Genomic DNA, 16,832 nt, shown 5'->3' with positions numbered 1-16,832 from the left:
ATCTTTCATGAAGTAACATCTTATATGAATGAATCCTTCCTTTATGTGTCCAGACCCATCATTAAAATTCACATGAGAGTTATTGCCTATTATGGCTGGTTCTACTGTTGCCTGCTACCCCAGATGATGAATGAAACCAAAATAAATGCTATGGATTTTTTTTAAAGCAGCCCATAATGTGGGAAACAGCAATAAACTACTGATATTTCACCTCCCTCAGCAAACATAACACGAAGGTCAGGAAGGATAAATATTTGTTGCAAGAAAGAAAAATGTGTTATTACAACTTCATAGTCTTCTATGACGGAGTGATGATGTTGTATCACATTTAATATTTCTATAAAAAATGGAATCAAAATGTATGCAAAGGAGAAGTAATTTTTCACCATAAAGATGTGTGGCATGGCTATAGGGAAAACCATCAGGGAGGCAATTTATAGCAAATGTCATTGCGGTGTGTGTTTATTGTTCCTCACATTTTCTTTGAATCATTTAGTGAATCATTTAATAGCTCTGTATTGAGTGACTGGTAGGAACAGTGCTGGTCTCTGGGGAAGAGGAGTTAACAGAGCAAAGTCTAAGTTTTTAAGCTTTTAAAAACAGTTTTTAAGTTCTATAAGAGATGCTAAACCTGCAGGTCCTGAGTGAGAAATCCTTTTAGTCTATGGAGAGGAGAAGGGGGCATTCCTATAGGTACATGAACCTTGAAAAAGTTGCCATAATGGAAGTACATAGATTAACTACAGTTAATCTTAAGGACAGAATAAGAATTCAATTTCCCCAAATTTTTACGTGGATATTTCTTGTTCTATGTGCCAAATTTATAGCAACTATAAAAAGGAAAAAGTGTTGCTTATGATAAGCTGTAAGGCTTGAAGATTTCCACTGAATTATATGAAATAAAAGATTCAATTTGATTGTTAGAAATTTTGAGGATATTTTCATGTATAAAATGTATACTGAACATGTGTCCAAGACAAAGAAGTTTATATCTTTTCATTTATTTTTTCAGTTTCATCTTGCCCTGTACTTTTTTGGGTTTAATAATTTCACCTCTCGGCACAAACTTCTCCACATACATAATTTATTTTAAAATATTAGCATAATAAAATGTCACAGATATTCAAAAGATTGTCTTATAGTAATAACAATTATGGTTTTTCTTACAATGAGAACTAACTGACTAAATTTTAAGTAATCTTAATACTAGTCATTTTGCAAAAAGGAAAACATTGTTATGATGTGATTTCAGAAATAGCCCAGTATCAATAGAAATGAATTTCAACATATGTCCTGTTGTATGCCTATTTCAATTGGTTCTGATCTTACATTCATTCGACAAATATTTAATAATAGCATGCTTGTGAAAATTTCGATTTGGGTATTGGAAAGCATAGAAAAACCATTACGATTAGATTTATCGTCAGTACCGTATTTATGTAATGACTTGTATTTTCTTGTACATTATATTTTGTACATTTATGTTTCCTGTACATCATTTAGCTTAAGCATTCTTGTAAGGAGACAAAACAGAAGTTAATATCCCCCATTCACTAGATTAGCAAACTGAGACTTGGGATCATTGGCTCTTCTACCAGATAAGGACAGCAAAGGATAAAGCTGGGTTTCCAACTTTATCTATTCTATTCAGCTCTCACTCTGACTCCTGCCCTCAAAAAGACCACAAATCACCACCACAGCAAACACATATATACTGCAATTTGGGACATGGGTGAGGTTAAGGCAGTGTGCCAGTGTATAATCATAATAGGGGAAGATCATATTCAGTTGATAGTGAACAGAGAACCTTCATGGAAGAGTTGGTATTTTATAAAGTGACATTTATCACATGCCTGCTGTATGCCAAGTATTTGATAGGTGTTTATGGATAAATGACACTTCATTCTCCACTTTCGATTAGCTCAGAGTTTGAGGGGAAAACTAGACAATTGTAAACAGGCTAATATGCAGAGATAGAGATCGCTTTAGAATCGTGTGTAGGAGTGACATGTAACAGATCACACAGAGCTGGTGACACCTGTACTCTGCCTTATTCTCTGTTATCTCTGTGTTATTCTCTAAGCAAAGGGAAGACATTGATGGATTAAAGTGCGAGGGTGATATCTGCTATGATAGGAGAGAGATTTATTATAAAAGGAACTATTTGAGAGGTTATTGTAGCAATTCAGTTAATAAATGTTTAAGGACCACATTAAGGCAGTGTCAGCAGAGCTGAAGAATACAGATTGGAGAGGTCAAATGGGCATTTGGTGACAATTCATTTGCTGGAAATCAAGAAAGGGTAGAAATCTCAAGTGATTCTTGGCATCGTTTGTCCTGAAAAGATGGTTTTGCTATGTGAATGCTTATCTTGTAGATTAGGTGAATCTTAGGCTAAAATAAAATACAAGCAAAATTCTGGTGCATGGTTAAAAGAAAGTTGATCTCAGCATTAGTTAGACTGTGGGATGTAAGGTGGGGAGTCATGATTCACCTGGGGCTTACTGGCTGACACCACTGTGTATAGCTTATGCTTTCTTTAATGTTTCCCTGTCCCTCATTGAGGTAGGTGGGTAATGTAACTGTCTAACCAAGCCAACTAGAGAACAGAAAAGATTCAAATTCAATTTGTTCTCATGTTTAGCCTCTACAACTGTTATACCCAAGGACAGAGCCCCCAAGATCTTAAAATATAGAACTTCTATATTCCAAATTTATGGTATTTAACTTTTGAGATTAGAATTATAATTTTTAAATTTTGTAAAACAGAGGTGGGTTTTCTTTTTCTTTTTTATTCTAGAAAGGTCACATTTTGAAGTCTTGTTGAAGGAATTAAGGATTTTAATTAGAAATTATCCTAGCAGGGAAATAAATGCAGAATATAGAAAACACACTAGTAAGATAGAATATATTTACAGTATATGTTTTCTCGGTAAATATGCAACTAGGATGATAATGATATTTGTGTAATATTTGCATAAAAAGTTGAATTGACTTTGTTAATTGGGTAAGATCACTAAGAGAGTATAAACAAAGAGGAAATAACAGTTGGAGAATGTCTGTTATATGGCGCGTTTTCTGAAGACAAATATGAGAAGAGTATAAAGTGAAGAAGGAAGGAGAGAGAAGAGGTGGGGCACGGCACGGTTTAGCCTGAGCCAAGGAATAAGAAGAGAAGGAGAAGATGTAACAGATGCTTAAAAAGCACTAGTATGCAAACTTCACGTGAGTAGGGACCTCACTGTGATGCATAATGCTTTCCCTAACCCTAGATCGGAGAATAGAGGTTCTTCAAAATACTTGTCCAATGTGGAGTCAATGAAGTGAAATAAAATGTAGATGAGATAGGTGGTACAAATGGGACAAAGAACAGTAATTAATTCATTATTAAATACTGAAAAGAAATGATGGCAATAGTTACAATGCCATGAGCAGAAACAGAAACATCAGCACAAAGATGTTGTTTGTCAGGATAAAATTATCTAGGTTTTCTTTTCTTATTTTTATGGAATTATATGGAATCAGAAGTTTTCCAACAGGAGGCAGGGGATGGGGTTGAAATATGGGAGCTCAGCTGTCAACTCCAAGAAAAAAAAATGCTCTTTATCTATCCTGTTGTGGCATTTTCTAAAATTAACACTATGCTTGTCACATAGAATATTTACAGTACATAGTTTCCTGGTAAATAAATAGTTGCAAGAGACAGCAGAGCTGATATAAAGGTTTAAGAAATGTGGGCATAAAAGTTGAATTTGACTTTGTGAAAAGGGATCAAACCACTAAGAAATAAAATGTAAAAAGAGAAATCAATTGCAAGATAAACCTTGGAGAATATATTTTAAGTTAGAAATGTAGGAAAAGCATAAGGCAGTGAAAGATAACCAGAAGTAGAAAAAATGACCAAGATGGCATGATTTTCCTTGTCAGCAATGTGGAAAAGGAATTAGAAGAAAAAAGGAATTAGGGTTATTAGTGGTGAGAAGAAGAAGAACATCTAGAAGTAAATTTCAGACTAATAAATTCAGAGAAGTTGAGGAAGGTAGATTTGAGAAAGAGATTATTGGGTTTAATCACTAGGAGATCATTACTAATAAATAGGAAAGTAAACTGTAAAATCAGGTCAAAGAGTACAGGTGTTGATGTCAGAAGTTAAGTGATGAAATGAGGAAAGCACTTTGCTGTCATGTCCATATTTTGAGGTCAGTATTCCTCAGTGATGTAGCTTTTTCCAGACTCTACAAATTGCAAAGGGGATGATGCCTTTTCTGCTTATGAGGCAGCCTGTGTTCTTTCATTGAAATAAATGGCGATTTACAACTGTAAAATCTGTTAAACAAAAATAAATCTTGCCCTGCTTTTCTCCCTTTTACTAAATCACCATGCAGAGTTCTCCAAACTGTGTCTTGTATGGTACATTAGCAGCACCAGTGAGCAGCAGGACTCAAGAGGAAAAGATGGTGTGGATGCACTATCAGCATTGTTATTGGCTTATATCATCTGGGCTTGTAATAAAAAGTGAAATAATCAGCAACTTACTTACACCCAGGAGATTATTATTTCTGCTGTTTGACCTGAAGTGTCTCTTAGAAGGTCTCGCCTTTGCTGAGTTTCTCAAAGTTGATATTAAATATTTAATTCAAGTAGAACTCAATGAGAGCATCTTTCACTACTCTTTTGCAATCAGGTTAGAGTCTCAAGTCATAAATGCAATTCTAATGTTAATCAGCCCAACCATTCAGAAACATAATAGTGTTTGATAGTGTAATTGTATGGGTCAGAAAACCAAGAGTGAAACTGTGAGGTTTTGTGCTCCTTCTTCTGCCTATAGAAATGACTATGTATAGGATCCTGGTATTGTCTAACTCATTTCGGAAACTCATCTTTGCAATTGTTTTCAGAGTTTATGGTAGTTTGTTTTGTATATTCTCAGTGATAGTAAACCTTCCTCCTGTATTGAAGGCATTAGCAGGGGATAATTTAGAGATGTAATTCCTTTTCTAATCAAGTAATAGCAAAGTACCGCGAGTAATTTCTTTGTGCAACATATTTATAAGCTCCTGTATCCATGGATCTATTGGAGAAAAGATCAATATTTGAATGCACACAGTTTTAGACATTTGGGCATGGAGTATTGGAATCATAGAACTTTCTCATCTTCAGATGGTCAGTTGAACACTGTGATTGACTCCTCCTTGCAGATCTCAATGGCATTCTTATACTTAGAGTCAGTGACAATGATTGACCTAAGTAAAGAGAGGGGAATAGATAATATTGACAAAGTGGCTAATTGTGAGTGTGTAGAAAGGGGATATTAAGAGAAAAATATCCAGAAAAATAGAAGATATAGGGCAAAAAGACAACTGAGTATATACCATGAAGAGATCAAGGATAAAGTGAGAAGGTTGAGGGAATACAAGGATTTTCAGGAGAGAAAGCCTATTGTTGTAAATAATGTTCATTGGAGAATTGGCTGAATAGCCTGGGAAAAAAAGTGATTGCTGTGTTGGATGAATTGTAATTTCTTATGAAGTTTAGTATGGGTTTGTTGTTGTTGGGCTAAAGCCAGTGTTTCCAGATGGTTGTAATAACCAAGAAGTCCCTTGACAACCCAAAGCAGACCCCAAAACAAATGGAAAATGAAAGGTATAACTCCTTATTAAGGTTGTCTGTGTATTCAAATGGTGACATTCTTTATCAAGCATTCTGCTGTGGCTGCCGTTTCCATCACAGAAGCTATTTCATTTAAGATGAGAAGAGTTTTTAGCTAATAAATTATATTGCATGATATTCCTCTGGTATCTGGGTGATGTGCCAGTGCTTTGAAGGAAATGAAATAAAAGAGACCCAGAGAGACTTTTATAGCAATTCTCTCTTTTCATATGTCATATTTTATCACTTTAAGATTCAACAAAAATGTGAACAGATTTAGGATTTCAGATATACATATCTTTGTATGTATAAAATAAAAAAATCACTGCAGAGTTTATCCAGAAGTGTTATGAATATAGGAGATCCTTTTCATGTATGTGACAAATGAACTAAGTCATCAAATACATTAAAGGTTATTTTCAACATCTGTACCCAAATAAGAACAAAAAAACATGGATATAAATAAAAGAGAGTAATCTCACCTTGGCATTATGTGAAGATACAAAATAAATATAAAGCAATACATTCAGTTGCTTTCTGAGATATATTAGTCTACAGTGCAAAAGACTAGGGATAAAAGAGATTTCAAATGATGTATTACACAGATGTAACTTAGAAATCCCAGAAAGACATAAGTGAAACTGGTTGTGTTGGTGCACACCTGTAATCCCAGCTATTCTGGAGGTTGAGGTAGAAGTATTACAGGTTCTAAGTCAGCCTGGGTAACTTAGAGAAATTCTAAGAAAATAAAAGGGTGGGGAGTATAGCTCAGTGGTAGAGCTTGCATAGCTTGATCAGGATTCAATCCCTAGCACCCTGTCCTCCACCCACACAAACACAAAGAAGTGAATTGAATATTTAAAGGTAAATGGAAATCTTTTATAAGCAAGGGTCACTCAAAGAAACAGTTAATTTAACTAGGCACAGTGGTGCGTTTGTGTAATCCCAATGACTCAGTGGGTTGAGATAAGAAGATCTTGAGTTCAAAGCCAGCCTTAGCAACATAGTTAGAACCTATTTCAAAATTAAAATAAAGGACGCTGGAGATATAGCTCAGTGGCAAAACAACCTTGGATTTAATACGTAGTATCAAACAAAGGAACAAATGAAAAACCTGAAGAAATAATTTATCTTGCTTTCTTTTCATTTCATATCATATAATAATTACAAAAAATTATTGATTGCTATTTATTGATTGTTTGGAAATGCTTATTAGAATCTGCAAATCTTTTTAGCAATGTTCTTATTTACAAATCTATTCTATAGACTGTTTTTGTGAAGGAAATAAAGTAAAATAAAATGGTACGCTTTATCCTTTAAATGAGGTTAATTAATTTAGAAATACGCTTGGCATTATATTCTGGGATATTAGGTTTTATTACTAGATGACTGATTTCCATTTCTAGGGTTGAAAAGACCCCTGAGATTGAAAAATACCAGCTTTTCATTCATTTGAAGCCATCTGATAGACCTGGACTAATGGCCTTAGGACTCTGCTAAAGATGGTTTTTATAGAGCATTACAGAAATCAGTTTTGGACAAAGTGACTCTTAATTCTCAGAGAGAGATATGCAAATTTATATTTCAAAAGATCATTCTGATTATATTGTGGAGAACTGAATTGACTTCTGACCATAAGTGCAGGAGAGAAAATAGTGGGGTAGATATTCCACTAACTGAGGTTAAGAAAAAAGAAATAGTGTTAATTAAGAGTGTGGATTCTGAATTCAGAGTGCCTAGACATGAATGCCCTATCTGTCCCTTAGTAGCTGTGTGACTTAGGTATGTAATTTTATCTTTTTGTCAATTTTCCCATTGGTAATTTGGGAATAATAACAGTTTCTACCTCAAAGGATATCGGGAGAAAGAAATGAGTTCATAGAATCTGCCAGGCACATAGCAAACACATGTAAGTATATCTGTTAGTGAATCAGGATCGTCAGAGTGAGTGGAACTGTAAATGGACCCCATCTGAGTATGTTCAGGTATTACGGTGAGCAGGACTTTGTGATGGACTGACATGGACTGTGATGAAGAGTAGTGTCATATACTATCACTGGAATAGTAATATTGGAAGAGAAAAAGTGGTTGTAGAAGGAATGGGGACTTTCAAATACAATATTATCATGTTTGCTAAAAATCATGTCTCTTAGCCAAATCATTTTGTTAATATTCCTTGTCTCATGTGTTTTGGAACCAATGGGTAAAATCAGTTCCTTGGAAAGATGAAGATTTAGGAGTTCTGAAATTTATTTACTTGATACTTGACTGAGGGTCACCAGTGAGCGAGAAATGCCTTTCTGGTGATACACCTCTTCATGGGACTCTGACATCACTTTCTCTTAGTTGGCATTAGAACTCTACGGAAGCACACTGACCTTCTAATATAAAAGCATCATAAACACAATGAGGCCTTCTAAAAAAACATTTGATAAGGAATGTGCTGTTCTGAATTGTGTAAATCTTAGCTAACTATGGTTTGTTCTTATATTTAATGGCTACTACTTGCACATTTTTATGTGTCTGTCCTAAAATATTCTCATATATTGTAGCTTGTTAAACAATCACATATTTCCTTGTAGCCAGAATTATTATGTTTTATGCTTCTTAATTCTTGAATTCCTCAAATAGAATGCTAATAAATGTTTGATTTTCACAAATCATGACTATGAACTCCATATTTCTTTTTCTCTGTTAATGATTTTGTATATTATATATTGGATTGTCTTTGTTTCAACCAAATCTGTGGAGGTTGCATGATAATTGCATTGATTTACCCTTTCTGTTTTTCTTGTTCTTCTAGTCTGCTCCCAGTTTTCAAGAGGAGTCTATGCGATTTTTGGGTTTTACGACAAGAAGTCGGTAAACACCATCACATCGTTTTGTGGAACGCTCCATGTCTCCTTCATCACTCCCAGCTTCCCAACAGATGGCACACATCCATTTGTCATTCAGATGAGACCTGACCTCAAAGGAGCACTCCTTAGCTTGATTGAATACTATCAATGGGACAAGTTTGCATACCTCTATGACAGTGACAGGGGTAAGTGATAATATCTCTCTCTTTGTGATAGGTCACATTCAACATTTTGCCCTTGACACTTAGATGTGATGTTATAGAACTATGAAAGTATCTTAAAGCCCAAGAACCACTAGGCTTAATTTTGTATAACATGAACAATGCAATCTGAAATCTGGGAAACATAGGTAAGCACTCTGTTAAACAACAGAAGAAATGAATCCAGAATTTACAGAAATGAACTACATCAACCCAAGGCCCAGATGTTCAGTTGTAACATAAAAAGCAATTTCTGGCACCAGGAGCAAAGACTCTATAATGACTATGTTACTAATCCAAGGAGAATTAAGTGGCTTAAGTAAAATTTATGTAAATATATGAAATAAGAACTTTTATAGTCATTAGGTATTCATACACAAATGTTTATCAGTCAGGTAGTATTATTACTTCCCTTGCATAAAAGTAAGATCACTAAATCTCAGAGAAGTTATGGGGTTGCTTATCATCAACCTATGTGTGTGGTATAGCTCAAACATAGGTTCTCTATGATCAGGCCCCCAATTTTTTTTTTTTTTACAAAACTCCACGTGAATGTTTATAATGAGATGTTTTTGATTAGCATGCCAGTCTTAACTCATTATACTGAAGTTTGTCTAGGGAAGTGTTTCACCCCTGTTTCCCATATTGCTTGTTGTGAAGTTTAATATTAGCATTCCTGCTTGACTTGCATTTAACAGATGCCCAAATGTTCTTAACCATCCCTTGGGTCCATGATTGGGCATCAGTGGGTCTGTGCATCCCATAACATTTTGTGTGACTTTTCATATATGTGTCCTCTAGAGAGAAAATCATAGGTAAAGGCAAAAAGGTTAAGATACTCCCTTCAGTTGTTAGAGTAGTTAAGTACCTCATCATGCCTCCTTTGGCAGTTTCTTACTTATTTAAATGAAAACCAGAAGCCTGTTTCAACCAAGATAGGGCACCTTGTTACCCGCAAGGGCAGGCAAGAAGAGAGCCAGCCATCAGTCAATTCTCCATTGATCAGTCTGTAGTCATTCACAGCAGCAATCCTGAGTCAGAGTGCTCATGCCAGGTGTTGGTTCTCTGCCCTGTCCTTCTAGCCTTGGGGATGAGCACATTCACTAAAAAAGCCAGTCAGCATTCTACAAGCTGAAAAAAAAAATTCTTTTTGTGCTATGTCAACAACTTTTTCCCAGCCTTGAGGAGGAAGTGCTTCATTCTTTCCACAGGGAATGAAAAACTAAAACAGAACCATTTAGAGTAAATACAGATTTCAATGCGCTGAGTGATTCTGAAACATACTTCTTATTAATATTATAAAATTGAGCTTATTAAATTATATTTAGTCTTTCATCTTGCTCTCTGCTAACTCCTTTATTGCATTGATTTTTTTAAAACCAGCCTGAAACCTGGGTGTATTTTAAATGTCTTTTGACCTTTGTGTTCTGCTAATGTGATTTCTGCTACTTATGTCTATTTTAGCTCTAGACCCTTCTTTTCTATTGCCTTCCACATAGGCCAAAACACCACCAGGTGTTCATCATCTTGCCTCTCCAATTCCACCGTTGACGTTCTTGAGTACATTTTCTACAAAACATACAGAATTATTTATTAAATATTTATTTGACAACATCACTCCCTTGTTTAGAACACTCTGATAGCTTCACATCAGAAGGAGGAAGAAATCAAAATTCTTAGCATGGTTTTAAGACTTGAAAATACCTGGATCATGCCCAGTTCTCCAATGTATTCTGCTGTCTGCTTTGCTCATTCACGGAAGCTAAATCCATTTGACCTTCCTTTAATTTCTCAGATGGACCAAACTCTTTCACCTCAAATGTCCGCACATACCTCAAATTTTTATTCCTTCTTGATGTCTGGGCTTATATATCATTCCCTCTGAGATGCTTTTCATGCTGTTGTTCTCTCTCAAATCAATGTCTTATTTTACTTCCCAGGACTTGTCATAATTCATAATTAATAGTGGTGTTGATTCTGTCACTCAAGAACTACTTATTGAGCTCCTGCTATATCCCAGGAGTGCTATGTCCCAGTGTGACTGATTTAGTCACATGGGCTTAGTTAGCACTGTTTTTCACATAAGATATGGCTATAAGCTGCAGGAAGGCAATGCCCAGGCAGTGCCCAGAGCCCTGGGTATATACTTTATAACTAGATCCCAGCACTTCAAGTAGGGCTAGAAGCAGAGTTGATGTTCAATGAGCAATGGTCATGAACGGAAGAGTTAAACAACTATGTATTTTTGATTCGAGATGATATGAGAAGCTGAATCTTACTAAGTTGAAGACTCAGAAGATGAGCTCCTTTTTAGTATTTGACAAGGTTAAAGATGGCATTTTTAATTTGGGAACATATTTTATCATCACCCTTACTATTACTCTTACTGGATAAAACTGATCTTTTGGAAAACATTCAAATAGACAACAGTTGACAAAAGTAGAAAAAGAGAAATTTTAGTATTTGAAGGGAGATAGACAAGCATTGGGGAATTGAGAGGTGAAGACAGATGAACTTATGTACTTGCAGAGAGAATCTGGGACATTTTAAATGATTTTTATTAATGCTTTAGAAATATTAAATGGATTGGAGTGGTGAGATAATCTCCAATTATTAAATTATACAAATTGATTTGAGTCAAGTGCATCTTTGAGGGAAGAACATTAGAGGGATAATATTAAGTAATTATATATTAAAGCCAAAATGACCTTATGGATACATTTTCAAGGTATTATCAAGTAGCTCCTGATGTTTTAATGTGAAGAGTATTACATTGGTCTTTTATCTGAAATTATTTTCAGAGATAAATGTACAAGACTCTCAAAGTACTGGCAGAAGATTTGACCTTTGTGTGATGTTTTACTTGAGTTATGGAAATGGGATTATTGATCTCTGATTTTTCTTATTAATGACTTAATTTTTATGACTTCGGCATTATATTATATCTAAAAAAAAATGATTTCTGCGTTCATCATGTGAGCTGCTTTCTTTCCTCTGGCCCTTAACCCTTCTTTGATGCTTCAAGGACTTTCTTGCTTCATTGTTCCATGATTTGGAAATGAAAAAGTGCATCCTCTTTTCCCTTTGTCCATATTAGTCATACTTTTAAAAATAGATTCCATGGCTCCATCTCTGCACTGAGATCTCTACCTACCACAATATCCAACTATTCGATCTGTCCTTGGTGTGGTACCCTCTCTACTTCCTTGATTAGATTATTTTGTTCAGTGTTCTAATAATCTTTACTTTTCTGAAGGGGTAGGTCAGGTCAATATGCTGTTGAATTATACTATCTAATAAATTAATGTTTTCTTGAACAATACAGGGGCCAATCATGAAAATGGCTCAAAAACATTTTGCTCAGATTATCAAATAGATGAAAAGGACTTAAAATTGCTTTATGCTATTTCATTCCTGTGTCTGAATACATCCAATGCTGAGCAACAGGTCCAGAGCTTAGATCCCAATTACAATCATGGAAAGACATGGATGCATCCTGATCTTTGTGTAGAAACATCTTCATCTAATCTCAAATTCACTGGTGACAGGACTGTACCTGGCAACTTGATGCCAGGGAAATTTTTAAGATTCCTGCTGTCTTTTCTTTATCTAACCATATAGCAGTAGCCTGGCACTCTGAGGATTCAGACCCTTTTCTCAGAGCTGGATATTATTACTTGTGGGCAGATAGAGCTTCAGTACATTTTTAACTATAGAACAATAGGTTACCTCTGTAATGCATTAAATATTGTAGTTTTAGTCTTTGAATATATAGGTATTATATATAAATCAGGCCTTAATCAAAATGTGGCTTTTATTTATTTGTTCAATATTGACCAGGTAAGGTAATACATCTCCATGGACAACACATAAAAACAGAACTAACGCTTGATATCTTTTTGTCTGTTTCAATTTGGAGCAAATATTACTTGTCCCCTGAAGGGAAAGCTCTTTGATTCCAGTTCCAAGACAACATCATGCAAACGGCAAAAACGCTTTCAAAATAATTTTTTTTTCTGATGTGCCTGAGAAAGCTGATGAGGGAAATATATGTTAATCTAATCTGGCCTAGGCATGCTGCCATGATTTAGTGATCATAAATATTAACTGCTTTGCCTGAAAGACTGAATAAGGACAGTGAATTTTAAATGGAACAAAAAAAATATTTTTAAGAACAAAGACGTGGTCTGAATGAAATATACCTGTTGGCAGGAATCATTTTAAATTTCACCCTTTAATGTATAAACAAAGATGTCTAGACTTCACTTGCTTTTAGGCTAATGGTTTTTCTATCACTCTCTTTCTCTCATTGTTTTCTTTAATTAATTTGTTTTAATTTATATATGACAGCAGAATGCATTACAATTCTTATTACACATATAGAGCACAATTTTTCATCTCTTTGGTTGTATACAAAGTATATTCACACCAATTCGTGTCTTCATACATGTACTTTGGATAATAATATGTCCATCGCATTCCACCATCATTTGTAACCCCATGTCCTCTCCCTTCCCCGTCTACCCCTCTGCCCTATCTAGAATTCATCTATTCCTCCCATGCTCCCTCTCTCTACCCCACTATGAATCAGCCTTCTTACATCAGAGAACATATTCCCTATTTGGTATTTTGGGATTGGCCGATCTCACTTAGCATTATCTTCTCTGACTCCATCCATTTACCTGTAAAACCATGATTTTACTCTCTTTTATTGCTGAGTAATATTCCATTGTGTATATATGCCACATTTTTTTATCCCCTCTCATTGTTTTTAATACTAGGTCTAGATGAAATTTCATTTGAATTTTAGGGAGATTGTCAACTGATGACTAGGTTATACAGTTAAAGCACATTAGTAACAATAGGTATATGAAAAATTACTGCAATTTAAAAATCTTTTAGTCTAGCCATTCTTTACTTTAGCCAAGTGTCTGAGAATTCAATAATACTGAGAATTTAATTTTATATTCATAATATTCTTGAACTATTTTAGAACATAATATATTTTAAATATATTTATTAAGAGAAATAATTAATTCCCCAGGTGTGTTTCTAATGGCTGTGTATATCAACAGTTTTCTTTGTTCAAAGTAATTCAGAAATAAGAAATCAGAAATTTGAATATGCTGATACAGTAGCATGAATATTAGATTTGACTGATTAGTACTTCCTAATAGCTTTAAGTAAACCAGCATTTATGTAGAACTTTCATTGTCCATACAAGTTCTGCTTTCTGCAGTGATTTAGAAACAAATTCTGAATTAGGAATTATTCTTATAAAGATATTCTGTCTTAGTTTGTGTGGATGATAAAGAGGCACATGGTTCCCAGAAACCAAGAGCATGAATTTGTGTAAAGAGTTTAGTTTTACCTGTACCGTTATACATGTTTGGTTATATTTACATTTTAAAATCATCTATTAACTATGAAGTAATCAGATTTAAAACAAAACTTAGCTGTGAAGAATGGGGAGATTGAGTAGAGAGGATTTACTCCGTTACTATGACTGCAAAGAAAATGGGTTACTATACAAAGAAGAATGTCTCTTCAACTTGTACTTCAGATCACTCCATGAGTTGTGAATGACTTGTGGCTGCTCTTAGGAGGTGATTTAATTTTATTCAGTGTCTTCTGACTAAACCAAATCTATCAAATCTAATATAGTACTGCTTGAACAATTTAGCTCCTTAATAAATAGATATAATTTTGGTTGGGTTCCACAGGTTTCAGAATATTAACCTTAATTTTTTTTAATAATGGAGAATCTACATAGACTGCAAGTTACTGTTGACACATAAGATGAATGAGTTTGAAAGTTAGACATTTTTAAAAAATGTATTCTTTTCCATTTTATATATCATCTCCATATTCTTTGACAGGGTGAACTGCCAATACATTTAAGGTTGAAAATTATCTCTTGATGAAACCACTCACAAATTGATAAATGGATTTAAATTTAAATTTTCTTGTAGTATCTGTCAAGAGATGCAAAAGAATATCAAGTGCATCACTGCTGGAAATTTTTAGTATGTGGAGAACTTCATAATTCAATGAAAACAAAATGAAATAACTAAAAAAACAAAATGAAATAACTTATTGCATAAAGGAGAGTCACTAAATTGCTATATGATAAAAAGTGAATTTTATATAGATCATTACTTCTAGATTTAATGTTTTTAAGAAGGTGACAAGGAGGAATTGTAGGATGGATGATTAGATGTGGAAAGTAGGACTTAGAGAATGTAGGAGGTTTAGAAATTCAGGTTTTTTTTTTCCCCTCCTACTGGAAGAGAATGTTGGATCAATTTAACAGCTGTTTTCAAGCACGCTAATAGTTGTTGAATTGATATGATGACCAGCTGTGCATATTCTTTCTCCACTGATGATGGAAAACAGGGAAGGAACTTGAATTTTAGCTTGAAAGAAGTTAATTTATGGAGAGCAGGCAGAAATTACAGGCACACTCGGATGTATTCTAAAGTTTTACCAGTGAAAGTTCTTAAAAATGGCATGTGGTCTCTTTAAGTAACCTCTCAAGAAATTAATATTTATTTCTTCTGTTACAAGATTATCTGCAAGAAAATAATTTTGCTGTTTTAGCAAAATAAAATCAAACTTAAAGAAAGTTTAGCATCTGGTTCAATTGTCCAATTTGAAATAAAAGTAAATAATTTTTAATGTTCATTATGAAATATTTTAAATTACGAAATAAAATCATAGAAAGACCCCCAAACATTCTTAAGTTATTTTTATTAGTGAATAAAATATAAGCAATTTTGTTTTATCTATCATATCCTTCTGCTTTCTGTAGTGATTTAGAAACAAATACCACTCCCAGTGTGGTGATACATGCCTGTAATCCAGGAGGCTGAGGTTGGAGAATTCAGGACAGCCTCAGCAATTTAGCAACTTACCAGGATCCTCAAAATGAAAAATAAAAAGGACTGGAGATGTAGCTGAGTGAAACTATACCTGAATTTAGTCCTCAGCACCATAAATTAATTGATTAATTAATTAACCAATTAAAAGAAAAAAAAGAAAGAAATGCCAGCTATCATATTCTTTCATCTGTAAATATTTTGGTTGTCTATTTATAAAAGAATAATTCTCTTATTTTAAACACAACTACAGTATCACTATCATACTTGAAAAAAATCATTAATGTTATCATTTTTAACTGTTTATTCAATAAGATCAAAATGAGTTCCATATATTACCATTGGTTAAGATGTCTTGTCAGAGTTTTATAATGTCATGTAGCATTGCCCATAGTGTTGACTTTGATAGCTATACCCTGGTGTTAACATGCCACTCTTTGACAGGTATTTCCTAACATTTGGTAATAGAAGCTTGATGAGGTTCAGGTTTACATTTTGAGCAGGAATGTATCACAGATCATATTGACTGTAACCATTTAAAGACTCATATTCATTGTCACCTTTCTTTTTGTGTTGTGAAGAGCAGTTGATGATTGCTGCCTATATTGGTTTCAGTAGGTGTTACAAAATAGTAATAATTCTAAATCTATATTTGTCCATCATGCATTACCTAGAGTGGTTCTAAAATGAATAATCTTTGACTCATTATTATCCTGAGTGTAGCTCACATAGGAAAGAAAGGAAAACACTTTTTTACTTCTATATTTGTCAATTTCAGAAATAATTGGTTCCAATCCATCAAAGGCAAAAGAAAATTTTTGAACAAATTATTTTAAAATCTCGATTTTATAGATTTAAAACATTTAACTGATATTCAAATTATTCTATCTTTTAAAAAGGTTCTCTTCAAATGACTCTTTGTCTTTTGATATAGTTCTCTTTTGGAGGATGTGCTTGTTTTCCGATATCACAAGATATTTCAGGCTCATTTTTTATACTCTTTGGACAATTTTGTGTCCATAAATTTTTTTTTATTTAGATTGGTTAGTGTTTGACAAGATTTGTAATTGTTGTATTTCTCCTCTTGGTGAGGGGATTTATGTAAAATTGAGGATTTAAATATAGGCTGTAGATGAATTGGAACCAATTATTATAGAGAGATATGATCAAATTAGGCAAATCTCACATTTTATAGATAAAAAGGGATCAGTATTCTTTTGAGAAATGTGTGGACCTTCCTGGAAACA

At 34.0% G+C, this 16,832-nt stretch overlaps 1 protein-coding gene across 12 annotated transcripts in view; it reads left to right on the top strand.

The window, feature by feature from the left end:
• Gria2 (glutamate ionotropic receptor AMPA type subunit 2) overlaps nucleotides 1-16,832 on the top strand; it is a 139,642-nt gene that overhangs the window by 64,489 nt on the left and 58,321 nt on the right. For all 12 annotated transcript variants that reach the window (XR_005737304.2, XM_021730278.3, XM_078021959.1 and 9 more), the window contains one exon: nucleotides 8,453-8,692. Coding sequence is in view for 11 of the 12 variants with exons in the window: in XM_021730278.3 (XP_021585953.1) it covers nucleotides 8,453-8,692 (240 nt within the window). In the remaining variant the exon portion in view is untranslated. The remainder of the gene's footprint in view (nucleotides 1-8,452; nucleotides 8,693-16,832) is intronic.

The sequence above is a fragment of the Ictidomys tridecemlineatus genome, chromosome 9 (assembly GCF_052094955.1).
Source record: "Ictidomys tridecemlineatus isolate mIctTri1 chromosome 9, mIctTri1.hap1, whole genome shotgun sequence".
Taxonomy (NCBI): Eukaryota; Metazoa; Chordata; class Mammalia; order Rodentia; family Sciuridae; genus Ictidomys; species Ictidomys tridecemlineatus.
This window is presented reverse-complemented; position numbering and strand designations above follow the sequence as displayed.